Raw genomic sequence first — 20,384 nt, forward strand, 5'->3', positions numbered from 1 at the left:
TTTTTGTTTCCTCTGGGTATGTGAGTACTCAGGAAAATTACAATAAAGATATACTATACTATAGACAGTGTGCTGCAGAGCCTGTTTTCATGCTGTACTTCTCTGACAAATAGGTACTGAGCCTGGGTTAATGAGTAGCTGATCTGCCCAAACAGGTCCGAGGAAAGACTTGGTATTTTTTTCACTGAACTATTAAAAATGCTCTTAATCTTCACACAGCAGATATTCACATCCTAATTTTAATTCCTTTTGATAATTGTTATTTCCAATTCAAGTTGTTTAATCACCAGAGGCATGTCAAAGCAATTCTCCTTATCGTGCACCAGGATTTTGTTTCTTGGTGTGGGATGTGAACACAGCTGGTCAGATCTGTGTGTTTCATTAAGACAGTTTAGTGGCTGTGTTTCCTGCTCTGAAAGCCATGGGTAAGCCAAGTGGGTTTTTGTGCCAATTCAGTATTTCATCATTACTACTGACAGCTATTTTTAGATTCCAGATTTGTCACTTGCATTTAAATTTCCCCAACGCCTTTGTGTGTTTTGCAATCGTATTGCCACGTCTCTGGATACTAGCCTAGCAAAACCACAGTACTACCCCTGGCAGGATCTTTTAAGGAGGCCAAAATGTATGAAGGAAGTGAAGACTGTTTCACATGAAGCCACTTAGGAAGCTTCAGAACCAAAGCAATTGCTAAATTTTATATTATACCTACTTTTTTTATTTCAGAACACACACTTTTTATGTGAGATTTTAAAATATTTATCCCTAATTATTTTACAGTCAGACTTTACAATTTATGTTAGTTTTTGAGCTTATAGGCTTCTTCCGTTCCGCATTTCATGCCTGGGTGTCCCAATGTCATGTAAATGTACCCTATAATGGATTTTAAATCATGGCATGTTGCAGAGATCATCTATGATATGAAAGGCTACCTCTCATTAAATGACAGAAGTTATAAACATTAAGGACACCTACCCCATCTGGTTTATTTTAGGGGATAGGCGATTCTGTATTTGGAATTCGAACAATCTCCAAGCTCGACGAGCGGATTCACCAGAAGCGAGAAGAACAAAGAAAGAAGAAGGAACAACGCAGTGCACTGGCACACCGCAGGGCCCAGAGTGAAGAGAAGAGGGAGGAGAAGTGAGTAGACACTGGCTGCCTCTTTCTTACCAAGCCCATTATATGTAAAATGTAAGAAAAGCATGCAGGTTTTGGTGATTTGAATTTCCAAGGTACCCGAGTTCAGTTTGATTTTACACATGAGAAGACTTCAATAGGAGCAGAAATGTGAACGTTGACATTTGTTGAATGGGGAAATTGCACTTTACTGCTCCATTTTTGAACAGAGGCCTAGATTTTTAACAGAGATACGAGCAACGTTGGAGGAATGTAGAACGTGTGATGGATAAACTTTTAGGGTACTTAAAAAAAATCCTAATGAAAATAGCTTAATTAAAAATTAAGGTGTATGTGCTACTTTATGCACATGGTAAAAGAATGACTGGTTATGACCATAAAGTGGAAAAGATATGAAGCAGAGGACATTTTATTTTTTGGGGAAAATTCTTGATGCATTTAATGAAAGGTTAATATATTATAAGGAACAAAAGGTTAAATACTGATAGCAGATGAAGGGAGAAGGCTGCAGATGAACATTGGCAGGAACTTACTTGATTCAGTGATCTAATTGATTCAAAGCTGTTCTGTAAAAATTTAAGAGGAAGGAAGTCGTTGAATTGATAGTATGACTGCACCACTGTTTCCGTTTTGCTGGTTTTAATTATTTTTCAGCTTTCTTCTCACTTTATTTGAATTAAAGATATGAATCTGTTTAAAGCAGAGACTAGTTAAATGGTGTTGGTATAACTTGCATTCTGAAGACATTTTAGAGGGTAATGTGGGAAAATTGCAGATACTTTCTTGTACAGATGAAATCATAATGCCAAGACATCCATCGGAATAAGTTAGAGGGATGTATCATGATCAAAATGTCAAAGCATTATCCTATGAAGCAAATGAAAACAATTTAACAATTTAAATAGTGAGAGAGATTTTTGACTGCCATTTCAATTCATGTATAAATTACCTGAATCTAGAATCACTGGAATTGAATAAATTCTGTGTACCTAGTTGTACACACAGTGGGTGGCACGCTGGCGCAACAGTGAAGTTTTTACAGCGCCGGAGATCCGGGTTTGATCCTGACTGTCTATACGGAGTTTATACATTTTCCTGGTGACCTGCGTGAGTTTCTCCGGGATCTCCAGTTTACTGCCACATTCCAAAGATGTACAGATTTGCAGGCTAATTGGTGTGGTAAAATTGCAAATTGCCCCTAGTGTGTGTAGGATAGCATTAGTGTGCGGGGATTGCTGGTCAGTACGGATTCTGTGAGCTGAAGGGCCTGTTTCGCCCTGTATCTTTAAACTAAAAGGCGCTTTTTTCCCCCTAGAGTTAATTTGGGTCTAAAGTTGAGAATTGATGTTAGTCACAAAATTGAAAGTTCCCCATCATTAAAGAGGAAATAAAAGTTTAATCAATGAGTTTCCCTTCATCTGAGTATTCCCTTATCCAATGTGATTATTCAGCTTCCCTTAAATCTTCACCTCTGACCAACTTCCCAAAGATACAATGCAGTTGTCTTATTCTGCCTTTCAATAGAATGGTTGCATGAGGTTTAATTTTCCTCAGAGGGTTGTTAATTTTAACATGGAGGTATTTATTTTATTTTCCTGAGGTGCTGTGGGTGGAAGTTTGTATGCCTGTGGAGACAAAAGCAACTGCAGACGCTGGTTTAGAACAGTTTAGATGAGATAGAACAGTTACTCCAGCACATTTGTAGCCTCAATTCTTATGTTGTGAATGTTACACATAGATGTACCCATGGTACACACATGGTGTGAGAATGTGGTCCTGTCTACAGGGGTCAAAGGCAAGACTTGTATAGAACTCATCGTACCCTATGTCTATTTTTCAGTGAGCCTCGAATAGCAAACAGGATTGTGCAATGCTGTGCCTGGAATGGAGGGATATTCTGGGTAAGACCACACTTAATTTAACCTGTTGTCAGATATTCTTAAAGGATGGGTCACTGAAATGTGGTGAGATTGCCTGTGTACTATAACCACGTTTCAGAAAATATACAAGATACATTTATTTGTCACATGTGCCAGTTGGCACAGTGAAATGTGTGTTCAAAATATTTTGAATTGGACAATTTAGATGCTGCTTTACAATATGAGTGATCAGAAATTCAACCTGCTTTGATAAAAGAAGGAGAAGTCCCCTCCTTCCACTTAAACACTTCAGGTGGTAACTATCCATAGTAACAATCAGCTGGTGTTGAAAAGGATGATTGTTCTACTGATTATAATTATAGCTCTGGTTCTCACAGCTTTCTCTGATGCAGCTTGTGATGTTAGCTTTGTGTTCATTCCTGGATGTTACCGTGGTAGGCAAGGATAGCTTTATTGACCTTCTCAATTGCCCTTGAGAAGGTAATTTTGGGAATGCTATAGTCGGTGTAAGTAAAATACAATAAGAATAAAATCAACGAATGGAGACAAAGAAATGTCTTTATTCTCTTGTCAAAGTGATTTGGAGAAAGCTGGTAGCATTGTAGACCATTTTAGTAGATGGTAAGTGTGAGTAATGTGAAGGACTTCAGGCTTATATGGAAATCGGTATATTTCGATTGATATTTCTATAACAGGGTTTCAAAAATCCAAATTTATTTTGGCAGCCTTGGTGACACTTTATCATATCTCCAGAGGATTAATCTAGGTGCACAAATATTGAAATGTAATCATATTGTTTTAAGCTAGAAAATGTTCCTTCCATTGCCAATGGTAAGACATACGAAGGAAATCCAGATTGCAGTTTCCTGGCATGTTTTGTTTATTTGCTCTGAGCTACAAACAAATCACATTTAATTTCAGGAACTTGTGCAGGTATCAGAACTAGTAAAATAAAATAGCTATTAGTGAAGGACCTGCATAGAGGGAATATGGAGAGGATGTTTACACTAGTGGGAGAGTCTAGGACTAGAGCCTTTGAATGAAAGGCCACACTTTTAAAAAGGAGATGGGGAGTAATTTCTTTAGTCGGACAGTGGTGAATCTATGGAATTGATTGTCACAGACGGCTGTGGAGATCGTCAATAGATATTTTTAAGGCAGAGATTGACAGTTTCATAATTAGTAAGGTGTCAGGGGTTCTCGGGAGAAGGCAGGGGAATGGGTTTGGGGGGGGGGGGGGGGGGGGGGGGGGGAAAGATAGATCTGCCATGATTGGATGAGTAGACTTGATGGGCCAAATGGCTTAATTCTGATCCTAGAACTTATGAACTATAAGGTTGTACAGGTTATGTTCATCTTAATGAAATGCAGTAAGCAATAAAAAAAACTCCAGTTGTAAGTTTTATTGCAGTGAATATTCGACACAATGATGTGACAGTTGTTTCTTTTTTTCACACAGTTGAGTATCTTTGTCTTTTACCGGGTCTTTATCCCTCTGCTTCAAGCCATCACGGCACATATTATTGGTAAGGAAACATTGTAAAAGTGAAATCTCTGAACAGTAGTGTGCCACAAAAACAAATATTCCCACTTAGATTCCTGGTAGTTCAGTAAATGTACCGACTGGTATAAACCAGACCGTTGACCAACAAGATCCCAGATGAATCTCCGGGCTTTGTTGAATTATTTGAATAAGTCAGATGCAGTTGAGATACTGATATGACTGTGATTTGTGAATGCAACAATTTGACAAAGAACAATGACTTGCTCCTGTTTGTATCAGAGCTCAACTAGAGAGGTAGTGGATAGAAGCTAGGATGTGAAAATGTATATTGTTGTTCCTTTGTCCAAACGCCATCACTGAATGCTGCAAGGTGAACTTGGGTGGATGTAAAGTGAAGGGAGCAGTGGACTGAGCTCCATTCTACTTGATCACTTAATCTACAAAAGGTCTTTTGGGTGAGTGAACCATAGCCCACATTCATAAGACCTAGATATAAGAACAGATTTGGCCCATCGATTTGGCCCATCGATTTGGCCCATCGATTTGGCCCATCGATTTGGCCCATCGATTCGGCCCATCGATCCAGCTCTGCTCACATTGTCGGGAGGAATGGGAACAAAATATCAGAAGTACTATTTGGAGTCTGATTCTATTTCAAAGCCAGTCCAGTTTTGAAAACCCTTACCTTGTTTACTTAAGATCCAGTTTAAAGATTCAAAGTTAATGAGTACACTGTCATGTTGATAAGATAATGATCTATAGTGCAAACATCTGTAATAATGTTACCCTTCTCTCGGACAGAATACACTGGAAATTATTTTGCATGTATGGCTGTCAGTTCGCAATTATGTTTAAGATGTGGGAGGGGGAAAGATTTAATAGGAACCTGAGGGGTAACTCTTTCACACAAAGGGCGATGGATGTATGGAATGAGCTGCCAGAGGCGGTAGTTGAGGCAGGTACTATCACAGCGTTTAAGAAACATTTATACAGGTACATGGGTGAGACAGCTTTAGAGGGCTATGGGCCAAACGCAGGCAAGTTGGACTGGTGTAGAGGCGACATGTTTGGACAAGTTGGGCCGAAGGGCCTGGTTCCACGCTGTCAAACTCTGACTATGTCAATGAATTGGGTAGGGTAGATCATGTTTAAACTGAATACATTTTGGCTGCTTTGTAAACCCAGCAAGGTGGTTCACATAGCTATGTTGGCTTTACGTACTGTTCCATATTCAAATCTGGTGATTCCGTAAATAAGGGTACCTGTGACATGGGTGGCCAAATTTGAAAGTTATTAAATCAGAATGAAATACCACAGGATTAAAAATGGGCCTATGATCCTTTTGAGCTAATTTGTGATCAAAATCGACCAGAATTTGACCAAAATTTAATACTTTCAAAAAGTTGGGGGAAAAAACATGAGAAAAAGTAAATATAAGACGTATGGGACATTTACTGATTTTGAAGCTCCCTTACAAAATGTCAGCACCTAACCCACCACGGGGGCCTTAGTTCACGCCAGAGTCATTATAATCACGACAAGTGCAAAAATAACCTGTTACAGCGCTATAAATACCATTGACAACGGGAGGGTCTACAGAATGAGACAGCAAAAGGGATGGATTGTGCCTTAAAAGGTGGGGGCCAGCATTCTGGCAGGCAGGTTTGCCACTGCTACACGGGTGGTTTTAAACTAAATAAGAAGGGGGGGGGGGGGGTGTCAAATGGGATAGTCACGGACGGAGTTAAAGGGAAAGAGAGTAAAGGGATGGTTAATGACCCCATAATTAACAGGAAAGAAAGCACCCTAAGGGATAGGAGAGTCTGGCCAAGTGTAATAGGGATCGATGTGAAAGGTGAGATGCGTAAGGAATTAAAAGTATTGTATATGAATGCACAAAGTATAACAAGTAAAGTAGATGAGCTTGAGGCTCAGTTAGAGGTTGGTAGATATGACATTGTAGGGATTACTGAGACGTAGCTGCAGGAGGATTGGGCCTGGGAACGTAATATTCAGGGTTATACATCCTATAGAAAGGACAGGCAGGTGGGCAGAGATGGGGGGGGGGGGTGGGTAGCTCTGCTGGTGAGGGATGGAATTCAGTCCCTTGCGAAGAAAGACATAGGGACTGACGAGGTAGAGTCACTGTGGATTGAGGAATTGTAAAGGCAAGAAGACACTAATTGGTTTATCTACAGACCCCCAAATAGTAGCCTGGATGTAGGGTGTTGTTGCAGCAGGAGTTAAAACTGGCTTAGTGATCAGCAAATTAATACATCCCGACCAAACCGGGTTTATCCCCAAACGGTATTCATTTTATAATCTGAGAAGATTATTTAATATTATATACTCCAATAGAATCCCTAACGCAGAGCTAGCAATTATCTCGTTAGATGCTGAAAAAGCATTTGACCAGGTAGAATGGCCATATTTATTTTCGGTGATGGAAAAATTTCAACTAGGAGAGAAGTACTGTACATGGGTTAAATTGTTATATTCTAATCCAACAGCTAGAATATTAACAAACAAAATGTTATCAACTAAATTTAATCTCTCTAGAGGCTGTAGACAAGGATGCTCACTATCCCCACTATTATTTGCTCTTGCAATCGAACCCCTAGCAGAAAGCGTTAGAAACCATCCAGGAATATTTGGATACAATACTAGAGACACAAGGAATAACATTTCCTTATATGCAGATGATATACTAATATATATTACAAAATTAGAAACTAATATTCCAAACCTATTAAATCTAATAACTCAATTTGGTCAGTTTTCGGGATATAGAATTAATTGGAATAAAAGCGAAATCATGCCAATAACAAAATTCAATTTACATACAATACAACAATCCCCTTTTAAAATAGTTAAAGATAAATTTAAATACTTAGGAATCTATGTAACTAAGACATATACCTCTTTATTTAAACTAAATTTCCCACCCTTACTGAATAAACTACATAAGAATATTCAATACTGGAAAACACTCCCCATTTCTATGCTTGGGAGAATTAATGCTATAAAAATGATTTTTTTTACCGCAACTGCTGTACCTACTTCAATTAATTCCGATATATATCCCAAAAACTTTTTTCAAAAAAGTCGATTCCATTGTTACAAGTTTTGTCCGGGATTATAAGAATCATAGAATAAGTAAAAAACATTTATGTAAATCAAAGATAAATGGAGGTTTGGCTTTGCCAAATTTCTTATTTTATTATTGGGCAGTCCATATTAAAAACATGAATTTCTGGCTGGAAGAAATGGATCAACAACCAGATTGGCTAATGATGGAAAAGGAAGACTGTCTACCTTTTGATATTGGACCGATCATATTTGCCCCCACAAAACCGCACAAAAAAACCTATAAAGAAAACCCCATAATACATAGTGGAATACGAATTTGGAAACAAATAAAAAAAGATTTAAAATTGAATAATATACCACTCTGCCTTCCCATTGTAAATAATCCTTTATTCAAATCATCCTTTATGGACAAAGGTTTCACACAATGGAAAAATCATGGAATCAAAAATATAGGACATCTTTATGGGAAAGGTACTTTTCTTTCATTTCAAGAGTTACAACAGAATTATGGACTGCACTCAAATAATTTATTCAGATATCTACAAATTAGAGATTATGTTAAATCTAATACACAAGTCTACAGGAATAGGGAATCAGAAATTCTTGATGAATGTCTGAACAAGCATCCTAATACTGAAAAACTAATAGCTTATATTTATAACACCCTACTAAACAACGAGGTACCACCGACCGAACCATATAGATACAAATGGGAAAATGAAATAGGTCACCCTATCACGAAAGATATGTGGGACGAAAGTTTACAACAAATACATCAATGTTCATTAAATGCCAGACATACTTTAATACAATTCAAGGTCTTACATAGACTACACTACTCTAAAATAAAACTAAATAGAATCTTCCCACAAATCTCTCCTATTTGTGATAAATGTCTACATCTAGAGGCTAATTTAACACATACGTTTGCAAACTGTATAAAACTTAAACATTTCTGGACTGATATTTTTGAAATAACTTCAGAAGTTATTAATACAAAACTGGACCCAGACACAAAATTAATAATACTTGGAATATCAGAACAAAGCTTAACACTCACAACAAACCAAAGAAATTTCCTCAACTACAGTATAATAACCGGGAAAAAATTAATATTAAAATTTTGGAAATGCCCTACAACCCCCACAATTAAAATGTGGATTACGGAAATGTCGGAGACCCTATACTTAGAAAGAATTAGACTTGTCTTAATGGACAAACAAGATCTTTTCCATAAAATTTGGGCTCCATTCACTAACTATCTGAAGGGATAGATTGGCACAGCACGAGGACCCAACTGAAACTTGAACTCAGGAACAGATGAAAAGCTATACTTTATAACCTACGAACCTATCTCCATTGACGTATTACAGGTAACCCATTCCACCTCCCTTGTTTTTCTGTTGTGTTTTTTTTTTTTCTTTCTTTTTTATTTGTAACTTTCTACCCTCTCTTTTTCCCTCTTTCTATAAAAAATAAAAACACTAGAAGCAGAAGTAATTGATAATGGAAAATTTAAATAATGTATGACTGATGTATATGAAAAGTTTTTTTACTATAATATGTAACTACATTTTATAATATGTCTACTTCTAATAAATAAATTTTAAAAAAAACAAAAAAAAAAACTGGCATGCAACAAAGGTAATTCCACTGTGGTGATGGGGGATTTCAATATGCAGGTAGACTGGGAAAATCAGGTTGATTCAGGACCCTAAGAAAGAGAGTTTGTAGAACGTCTCCGAGATGGATTCTTAGAGCAGCTTATAATGGAGCCGACCAGAGAAAAGGCAATTCTGGATTTAGTGTTGTCTAATGAACCAGATTTGATAAGAGAACTCGAGGTAAAGGAACCGCTTGGAGGTAGTGCTCATAATATGATTAGTTTTAATCTGCAATTTGAGAAGGAGAAGGTTAAATTGGAAGTGTCAGTAATGCAGTTGAACAAAGGGACTATGAAGGCATGAGAGAGGAGCTGGCCAAGGTAGACTGGAAAGGGATCCTAGCAGGAATGATGGTGGAACAGCAATGGCAGGAATTTCTGGGCATAATCCGGAAGACGCAGGATCATTTTATTCCAAAAAGGAAGTAAGATTCTAAGGGGAGTAGGAGGCAACCATGGCTGACAAGAGAAGTTAGGGATAGAATGAAACTAAAAGAAAAGATGTATAACACAGCAAAGAGTAGCCAGAAGCCAGAGGATTGGGAAACTTGCATAGGACAACAGAAGGAAACAAAACGATAAATACGGGCTAAAAAGATGAAGTACGAGGGGAAGCTGACCAGGAATATAAAGAAGGACAGTAAAAGCTTCTTTAGATATGTTAAGGGTAAAAGAGTAGCAAAGTCAAATGTGGTTCCCATGAAGGCAGAAACAGGTGAAATTATTATGGGTAACAAGGAAATGGCAGAAGAGTTGAACAGGTACTTCGGATCTGTCTTCACTAAGGAAGACACAAACAATCTCCCAGATGTACTGGAGGACAGAGGATCTAAGGGGGTAGAGGAACTGAAAGAAATGTTCATTAGGCGAGAAATAGTATTGGGTAGCCTAATGGGACTGAAGGATGGTAAATCCCCTGGGCCGGATGGTCTGCATCCCAGGGTCCTCAGGGAGGTGGCTCTAGAAATAGTGGACGCATTGGTGATAATTTTCCAATGTTCAATAGGTTCAGGATCAGTTCCTGTGGATTGGAGGATAGCTAATGTTATCCCACTTTTCAAGAATGTAGCGAGAGAGAAAACGGGGAATTACAGATCAGTTAGCCTGACTTCGGTGGTGGGAAAGATGCTGGACTCATTTATTAAAGAGGTAATAATGGGGCATTTGGATAGCAGTAAAAAGATTAGTCCAAGTCAACATGGATTTATGCTTGACTAATCTTCTGGAATTTTTTGAGGATATGACAAGTAAAATGGATGAAGGGGAGCCAGTGGATGTAGTGTATCTAGACTTTCAGAAAGCCTTTGATAAGGTCCCGCACGGGAGACTGGTGACTAAAATTAAAGCACATGGTATTGGGCGTAGAATGTTGACATGGATAGAAAATTGGTTGGCAGACAGGAAGCAAAGAGTAGGAGTGAACGGGTCCTTTTCAGAATGGCAGGCAGTGACGAGTGAAGTGCCGCAAAGCTCGGTGTTGGAGCTGCAACTGTTTACCATATTAATGATTGGAAGAGGGAATTAGAAGCAACACTAGTAGGTTTGCGGATGACACAATGCTAGGTGGCAGTGTGAACTGTGAAGAGGATGTTAGGAGGTTGCAGGGTGACCTGGACAGGTTGAATGAGTGGGCAGATGCGTGGCAGATGCAGTATAATATCGATAAATGTGAGGTTATCCACTTTGGCGGCAAAAACAAGGGGGCAGATTATTATCTCAATGGGGTTAGGTTAGGTAAGGGGGAGGTACAGCGAGACCTGGGTGTTCTTGTACACCAGTCACTGAAAGTTGACATGCAGGTACAGCAGGCAGTGAAGAAAGCTTATGGAATGTTGGCCTTCATAACAAGAGGATTTCAGTATAGGAGTAAAGAGGTTCTTCTGCAGTTGTATAGGGCTCTGGTAAGACCACATCTGGAGTATTGTGTACAGTTTTAGTATCCTAATTTGAGGAAGGACATCCTTGTGATTGAGGCAGTGCAGCATGGGTTCACGAGATTGATCCCTGGGATGGCGGGACTGTCATATGAGGAAAGATTGAAAAGACTAGGCTTGTATTCACTGGAGTTTAGAAGCATGAGGGGGGATCTTATAGAAACATATAAAATTATAAAAGGACTGGACAAGCTAGATGCAGGAAAAATGTTCCCAATGTTGGGCGAGTCCAGAACCAGGGGCCACAGTCTTAGAATAAAGGGGAGGCCATTTAAGACTGAGGTGAGAAAAAAACGTTTTTACCCAGAGAGTTGTGAATTTGTGGAATTCCCTGTCACAGAAGGCAGTGGAGGCCAAATCACTGGATGGATTTAAGAGAGAGTTAGATAGAGCTCTAGGGGCTAGTGGAATCAAGGGATATGGGGAGAAGACAGGCACGGGTTATTGATTGGGGACGATCAGCCATGATCACAATGAATGGCGGTGCTGGCTCTAAGGGCCAAATGGCATCCTCCTTCACCGATTTTCTATGTTTCTATAACTTTGTTTACTTCTTATGACAATGCACTTTACTTTCCTCTATTTAGATTTGAACTATTCTCATTTCACACTTCTGTTGTTTCTGTACTTCAGGAGGACCACCTATGTGTCCCTCAAGCATCCACACACTGAATGTTGTACATGGAATCATACAGTGTGGAAACAGGCTCTATGGGCCAACTTGCCCACACTTGCCCATATCCCTCGAAACTGATCCTATCCATGTACCTGTCTAAATGCTTCTTCAACATTGTGATAGTACCTACCTCAGCTACCTCAACTACCAATCATTCCTTACACCCACCACCCTTTGTGTATAAAAAGTTACATCAGGCATCTATCTCCATTAATGGAAAATCACTTTGTAGATTGAAAATTCCTGATCTTTAACTATTTAAATAACCATTCTTTTTTTTTGCCTGAGCAGGTGATCCATCATTACATGGAGATGTCTGGTCCTGGTTGGAATTTATCCTGAACTCCACCTTCAGTGCTTTGTGGATATTGCCTCTCTTTGTCCTCAGTAAAATTGTGAATGCCATCTGGTTTCAGGTTAGTAAAACTCAGCGATGGAGCAGATTGTTCAGTTATATGGAGGACAGATACTCTGTGGTGAGAGAGACATTTCCCATGTCACCTGAAAGGCTCTCACTTATCTGGGGCTCATCAAGAGTCAAGAATAATGACCTCTTGTATAGATGATTAAAATCTCAAAAAACGAAGGGAAGAAGGACGTCATCCTGGAAGAATCAGCCAGCATTGGGACCCTATTCAACATCGCTTTCCCCATTCTTTGCTCCGCTCTATAACAGCCTATTGCACTTTATCTGTTTATTTATGAATATAAATATATGGTCTATGCTATATAGACACACTGAACTGTTCTGTATTTATGCTTACAATACTCTGTTGTGCTGCAGCAAGCAAGAATTGAATTGTCCTATCTGGGACACATGACAATAAACTCACTCTTGACTCTGGTTTCAGTGGGAGCTACAAAATGACTGCAACAATTCACTGGTCTCTCTGACAGCATCTCCCAAATTAGCAAACTCTTATCAGTCATGCAGCATGTAAACAGGCTCTTCAGCCCACCAGGTCATTTCTGATCATCGAGGGTCCATCACACAAATACCACTCTTTATTCTCCCCACATGCCCATCAGCTCTTCCCTGATTCCTACCACTCACATACACACGAAAGGCAATTTGCACCGATTAACTACCAGCCAGCACATTGTAAGGAGGAAATGGGAATATCTGGAAGTGGTCAGAGGGAGAAGATGTAAACTCCACACAGATAACACCAGAGGTCAGCATTGAATCCGTGTAGTTGGAGCTGTGAGGCAGCTGTGTTACTGTGTCAGCTTTGGAAAATCATTGGCAAGTTGCCACCAGTAAGCTTCCCTTTTAAACCGCACACCAACCTCAATCGGCTATTTGTAGTCATTTAGTTAAAATTAATTGCAACAGGGACTGCACTAATTCACTTCCACCACCTGGTTGATGATGCTCAATAAATGCCCGTCAGGCAGCTGCAAGAACTCCTCTGCATCACCTACAAGCTCTACGAGAGGCTACTACTCCAACGCCTTATGCCACTTATAGACTCCAAGCTTACTAAAGATCAAGCTGGCTTCTGCCCTGGCCGCTCCTGTGCCGGGCAGCTACTGAACCTCACCCAACACATTGAGGACGGTTTTGAGTGCAAACTCATCACCGGAGCAGTTTTCATAGACCTCATCGCTGCCTACGACACTGTCCAGCACCGCACCATGATCAGGAAACTTTTTGACATGACTGGTGACCTCGACCTGTGCCAAGTCATCAAAAGCCTTCTCAACAACAGGCGCTTCTTCGTTCAACTAAACGACAAGAAGAGCAAATGGAAAGCCCAAAAGAATGGCCTACCACAAGGCAGCGTACTGGCCCCCCTCCTCATCAACATCTACACCAACGACCAACCACTTCCCCCACAATGCCGCCGCTTCATCTATGCTGATGACCTCTGCATCACCACCCAACAGGAGAACTTCCAGAAGATCGAGTCTGTCCTGGAAAGCGCCCTCCAAGAGATGACAACCTGCTACAATAACAACCACCTGAAACCCAACCCATCAAAAACCCAACTATGCAGCTTCCATCTTAAAAACCGAGATGCAGGAAAACAACTGAGCGTCTCATGGGATGGCCACAAACTCTCCAACCACTTCCACCCCGTGTACCTCGGAGTCACACTCGACAGGACACTCTCTTTCAAAACCCACCTTCAGAACACCAAAGCCAAGGTCAACACTCGCAACAACATCCTGCGCAAACTGGTAAACTCAAAGTGGGGCGCTGATCCACCAACCATCCGTGTAACTGCCCTAGCCCCGTGCTTCTCCACAGCTGAATACGCGTGCTCAAGCTGGAGCCGCTCCCACCACACCAAACTGGTTGACACAGCCCTCAACGACACCTGCCGCATTATCACGGGATGCATAAAGACAACGCCAGTCCCGTGCCTCTACGCCCTAGCTGGTATTGCCCCCCCCCGTATCAGACGATCCATCGTCGCCCAAGACAAGCGGAGAGCACAGGAGATCGATACGAGGCACCCCCTGCACGGACACACAGCACCTCCACCCCGACTGAAATCCAGAGCCAGTTTCTTGCAGACAGTCCCACCTCTCCAGACAACCAAAGAAACAGCAAGGACCAACATCTGGAAAGATGAATGGAACCAGCTCAACACACGAGCCCACGACTGGATGGAGAGAGGAATCACTCCGACTGAATGCCTCGCCAGCGGGCACGACCTCCCATGGCCAACCTGGAAGACCCTCAACAGATTACGAGTGGAGCAGGGGAGGTGCAAAGCACTTATGAAAGCATGGAACTACCAGGCAGAAGACACATGCAGCTGTGGAGCAGTACAGACAATGTCCCACCTACTGGAGTGTGACGACGCCCCCCAGTGCAGCCCCCAGGACCTGGCTGAACCGACCCGACCAGCTGTGACCTGCGCCAGATACTGGCAGAACGACATCTGAGATTGCAACGGACTCGAAGAAGAAGCTGCAAGAACAATTTTTTTTAAATGATTAATTTCAGACATTTGAGGGTTTAAAAAAAAATTTTAAAATTCGGGAATTACTTCACTTTTTTTCCCCATGTAGAACAATTTATTTGTCACTCAAAGCAAGTTAGTAAACATTTGCGTCTCCTTCGACAAGTATATCCTTCCTTGGAACATGTCGTATTAAGACTGTAGCCAGTATTCTAGCTTTCCCTTAATGGAATTGCAGTTAGACTTTTATACACCAATCTAGTTAGGTTTATTATTGTCACGTATACTGTGGTAATCTAATCTAATCTAAGTAAAGTGAAAAGTTTTGCTTTGTATGCTATTCAATCAGATATACATTCAAGTCAAACTCAAGTACATTATGTAGAGCGAAGGACAAAATTCAGAGTGCTGAATTATAGCTGCTGAGTATAGCTCTCAGCATTGCAGTGTACCAGTTCCATAAACCGGGTTCACAATATGGGTAGAATATCATTGGAACACTTAGAAATGGCGCTGGATTTACAGGTGAAAAATAGATTTAAAAGAGTATTGGATGTTAGTAGATCCTTCTCCATGAAGACCACACACAGTCACCACGCTTTGATGCCATCTTGCATCAGTTTCGGAAATGATTGAGATAAATGAAGTGAAATGTTTTGCTTGTGGACAGTGGAATAAAGAAGCAGCATGTTTTCAATGTTTCATGGTTTGGGAGGCAAATGGTCGATTAAATGTGTCACATGGGGCAGGAGGTTGATTTATATGGAGTATTAATCATGAAAAAAAATATTTCCAGGGTTACTGGTGCAGGCAGAAATTCTTGCATAAATCCCATCAGTCTCAATAGGTCACGACTCAAAATGTCGTAATAATGGCCTATATACTTTTTATTTTCTATTTGCACACTTCCCCTGCATACCCAGTTATTGTTTGAGATTCTCATTTTCATTCAAAATTCTACTTGAATAGGAACATTACTGTTTCTGCCTTCCATTCCACAGGGACTATTCAATACTCAGGAATTGTGGAAGATCAAAATCATTCAATCTCTGTAATTGATGTTTCAGGTTGAGACCCCTCTTCAGTGACTGAAGAATAATAATAATAATGGATGGGATTTATATAGCGCCTTTCTAATACTCAAGGCGCTTTACATCGCATTATTCATTCACTCCTCAGTCACACTCGGTGGTGGTAAGCTACTTCTGTAGCCACAGCTGCCCTGGGGCAGACTGACGGAAGCGTGGCTGCCAATCTGCGCCTACGGCCCCTCCGACCACCACCAATCACTCACACACATTCACACACAGGCAAAGGTGGGTGAAGTGTCTTGCCCAAGGACACAACGACAGTATGCACTCCAAGCGGGATTCGAACCGGCTACCTTCCGGTTGCCAGCCGAACACTTAGCCCATTGTGCCATCTGTAGTCCCGAAGAAGGGACTCGACCCGAAACATCATCTCTTCCTTTTCTCCCGAGATGCTGTCTGACCTCCAGCTTTTTGTGCCTATCTTTAGAATTAATGAATGATTGTGCAAAGCAAGTAGAATTTAGGCATTAGTCCAGGATGCTTTATTATTATGTTTGTGCTTGTCTTGATTTGAGTCTGTGTGATGAGAGCCACCCTGTATTGAGTGCTTTGTCAAAGCTGCAGCTGACATTTCAATGTCACTGGACATGACTTCAGTCTGAGGAAGTGTCCCGACCTGAAACATCGCCTGTCTATTCCCTCCACAGATGCCGCCTGACCCACTGAGTTAGTCCAGCACTTCATTTTGATAGGATTTCAATAGTACAAAAATAGATGTTGATGGAATTTAATACTGCATGTCGTTTATTCAAACACAATCCTGATGGTGTGATTCAGTTTGATCAAATGTTTGGGCCACCTGGGTTCAATCCTGACCTCAGGTACTGTCTATGTAGAGTTGGCACGTTCTCCTTGTGACCGTCTGGGTTTCCTCCAGGTGGTTTGGTTCCCTTTCCCATCGCAAGATGTGTAGAACTGCCCCCATTATGCAGAGAGCAACTGAGAGGGTGAGATCATATGGAACTAGCTTGAACAAGTGATTGTTGTTTGGCGTCGACTCGGTGGGCCGAAGGGCCTGTTTCTACACGGTATCTCAAAACTAATCTAAAAGTGATTCCTAAGAAAAGGCTTTGCTTAATTAAAGACTATAGTTGGTTACATTTATATTACTCATGCAACATTTAATTAGTCGTAACTACAAGGCCCCCCAGGCTCAGTTTTTCAGAGCATTCAGTCTGAGGATATGTTACTTGCAGTTAGGGGCTAGCATTTCCTACTTCCTCCTCTTTACTGGGAAATAAAGACAGCTTACTTCCACACTCGCACATACTTGCACACTGCCTAAACTGCATGGGGTTTGGAGCAAATTAAAATGGAGAGATCTGACATGAAATGGGTAGACTCTGGAACCAAATAACAGATTAAGCAGAAGGGTCTCGACCCAAAACATCACCTATTCCTTTTCTCCAAAGATGCTGCCTGACCCGCTGAGTTACTCCAGCACATTATGTTTAACATGTCTAACAGATTAAGTAATTTGGAATGAGAATAAATAAACCATGCTCCTTCAAAGATCAGAGCCTTGGGAAGAGGCTGCTAACCTTTGAAGGTATCTGAAAGAAAATAACCTTGGAGTGGGAAGACGGAACATCTATATTCTCAAGTTTGTGCATTGCCACCATCGCTCAAACCCAATAAGAATGCAGAGTTGGTTCTTTATAATGAAAGCAGAAAATGCTAGTGATGCTAAAACCCTGTTTATTATTCTACAGATGCTGCCTGACCGGCTGAGTGTTTCCAGCATTTTCATTTTTCTTTCAGATTTTGGGCATCTACATTTAAAAAAAAAAGTCAAATAGTTTATAACAGTGCTTCACTTGTTACAACGTGGTTTTATGTGTTACAGGACATTGCCGATCTAGCATTTAAAGTGTCTGGGAGGAAAGCACAACCCTTCCCCAGCATCAGTAAGATTATCGCAGACATGCTCTTCAACCTGCTGCTGCAGGCCTTGTTCCTCATTCAGGTACGAGTGGGTCAGAAGGCCAGTTCTAGATTAATAAACCGATCATGCTCCAAACCTGGAGTGGGTACATTATTCCCTGTCAGAAATGATTATGTCTAACTAGAGACACAAGGAACTGCAGATGCTTATTTACAAAAAATATATATAGTGCTGGAGTAACTCAGCGGGTCAGAAGCATCCCTGGAGAACCTGGATAGGTAACGATTCAGGTCGGGATCCTTCTTCAGACTGAGGAACCCGAAATGTCACATCCACGTTTTCCAGAGCTGCTGCTGCTTGACCCGCTGAGTTACTCCAGCACTTGTCTTTTTTCAACTATGTCTGTTTAATCTCTTGAACCATATCCTGGTGTGATATTGATGGAACACAAACTGGCTGTTTATAACAAATGTTCAGCACAATCATCCTTTGATCCATTCTGCCAGTAGGTCTTACTGGCAGAAGTAACTGGCACTGCAAGCTGCCTTACAGCGTTTGCAACGCCAGAGACCTGGGTTCAATCCTTACGACGAGTGCTGTCATGTACGGAGTTTGTACGTTCTCCCCGTGACCGCGTGGGTTTTCTCCCAAGATCTTCAGTTTCCTCCCACACGTACAGGTTTGTAGGTTAATTGGCTTGGTGTAAAATTGTTCCTAGTGTGTGCAGGATAGTGTTAATTGTTCCTAGTATGTGCAGGATAGTGTTAATAGTGTGGTTCATTGCTAGATTCTATTTTAAAACTGTGACCAAAAGCAGTTTTATTAGTATGTACAAACCTTCCGAGGGGAAAAAAACACCTTGTCTTTGGACATGCAACAAAAGTCTAAGCCAAGAAAGTACTTTTAAAATACAGCCATTATTACAATGCCGGAAATCCAGCAATCAATAACAGAGGCAGATTCCACCATTTTGTTCAATGGTTGAGGAATTAATGATGGCTCAGATTCTGGGAAAATGGCCCTACTGTATATTTGAAACAACAATGGAATTTTTGATGCCTATCTGAAGAAAGAGAATGGCCCTCGGTTTAATTCCTTAGACAAAAGAGGGCACTTAGAACATTGGAGCACTTGCTTTCATAAGTGATAGGAGCAGAATTAGGCCTTTCGGCCCATCGAGTCTACTCTGCCATTCAATCATGGCAGATCTATCTTTCTCCCTCAACCCCATTCTCCTGCCCCATAACCCTTGACACCTGTACTAATCAAGAATATGTTAATCTCCACCATAAAAATATCTATTGACTTGGCCGTCACATCCATTTGTGGCACTGAATTCCACAGATTCACCACCCTCTGACTAAGAGAATTCCTCCTCATCACCTTTCTAATGTTACGTCTTTTTATTCAGTGGCTATGGGCTCTGGTCCTAGACTCTCCTGCTAGTGGAAACATCTTCTCCAAATCCACTCTATCCAGGCCTTTCACTATTCAGTAAGTTTCATGAAGGTTCCACCTCATCCTTCTAAACTCCAGCGAGTACAGGCCCAGTGCCGTCAAACACTCATGATATGGTAACCAAATTATTCCTAGGATCATTCTCTTAAACTTCCTCTGCCCTGTCAAACGCCAGCACATCCTTCTTCAAATATGGGGCCCACAACTGCTCACATTAGTCCAGCTGCAATCTGACCAGTGCCTTATAAAGCCTCAGCATTACATCCCTGTTTTTATATCCTCGTCCTCTTGAAACGGGTCCTCTTTGTAGTGCATTGGGTGGGTCCTTGAGAGACCTTCTGCGGTGGGTCTCAAACCCACTCCTCATGGTTCAAAGACGAGTGCAACCACAAAATCACAAGCAATTAGATTGTGACTGCAAACTAGGCTGAGGTGAAAATAAGTCAGCCAAGTCTTGGTAAAGCAGTACCATCTGCTAAAATAGCATGCGTTACCGCATTAGTTACGAGACGCTGTATTTTTTCTGTTAATCTTTGTTTCTTGCTCTCAGGGTCTGATTATGAGTCATTTTCCTATTGAAGTGATCGGACAGCTAGGTAGCCTGTTCCACATGTCAATGCTGTATTCCCTCTACTGCTTCGAATACAAGTGGTTCAACAATGGTGAGTAAAGTTTGTGCCCGTGACTTCTGTCAGTACGTAAGGGGTGGAGATACTAATTAATATAAATCTATTGGGTACAGTTAACAGCAGTCAAATCACGAAGGTCCACGTTTAGAACACACAACTGATAAACGTCAGTGGTTTTGCAATATTGTCTTGGGGAAATTCATGGCCTGTATTCAACCCCAAGTAAAAGCATAGGCAACTGACTTGAATTCCACTGAACTAGTTGGCAGTGAGGCAAATTTGTGTCATTTCCTTGCTTAGGACTGAAACTGCATGATTCAGTTTAAGATTTTACAGAATGCACTTGTTGTGTATCAACCAAATAATATATTTATTTCAAAAACATTTTGTCACAAGTTTTTTTTTAAATCCTACTTTATGTGTGATGTTCCAACAAATAGTGACACCTCTCTGCCTCAACTCTCCCCCCCTCACACAAGAGACTGGTGTCTTCCCAGGTATCCTGCACTTGTTGACACT

The 20,384-nt window shown here is 40.9% G+C and overlaps 1 protein-coding gene across 1 annotated transcript in view; it reads left to right on the forward strand.

The window, feature by feature from the left end:
* Nucleotides 1-20,384, forward strand: part of ei24 (EI24 autophagy associated transmembrane protein) — a 45,435-nt gene that overhangs the window by 16,739 nt on the left and 8,312 nt on the right. The window contains exons 3-8 of the mRNA XM_033050024.1: nucleotides 995-1,143; nucleotides 2,981-3,041; nucleotides 4,480-4,546; nucleotides 12,179-12,303; nucleotides 17,740-17,859; nucleotides 19,787-19,898. Coding sequence (XP_032905915.1) covers nucleotides 995-1,143; nucleotides 2,981-3,041; nucleotides 4,480-4,546; nucleotides 12,179-12,303; nucleotides 17,740-17,859; nucleotides 19,787-19,898 — 634 coding nt within the window. The remainder of the gene's footprint in view (nucleotides 1-994; nucleotides 1,144-2,980; nucleotides 3,042-4,479; nucleotides 4,547-12,178; nucleotides 12,304-17,739; nucleotides 17,860-19,786; nucleotides 19,899-20,384) is intronic.

The sequence above is a fragment of the Amblyraja radiata genome, chromosome 33 (genome assembly GCF_010909765.2).
Source record: "Amblyraja radiata isolate CabotCenter1 chromosome 33, sAmbRad1.1.pri, whole genome shotgun sequence".
In the NCBI taxonomy this organism is placed as follows: Eukaryota; Metazoa; Chordata; class Chondrichthyes; order Rajiformes; family Rajidae; genus Amblyraja; species Amblyraja radiata.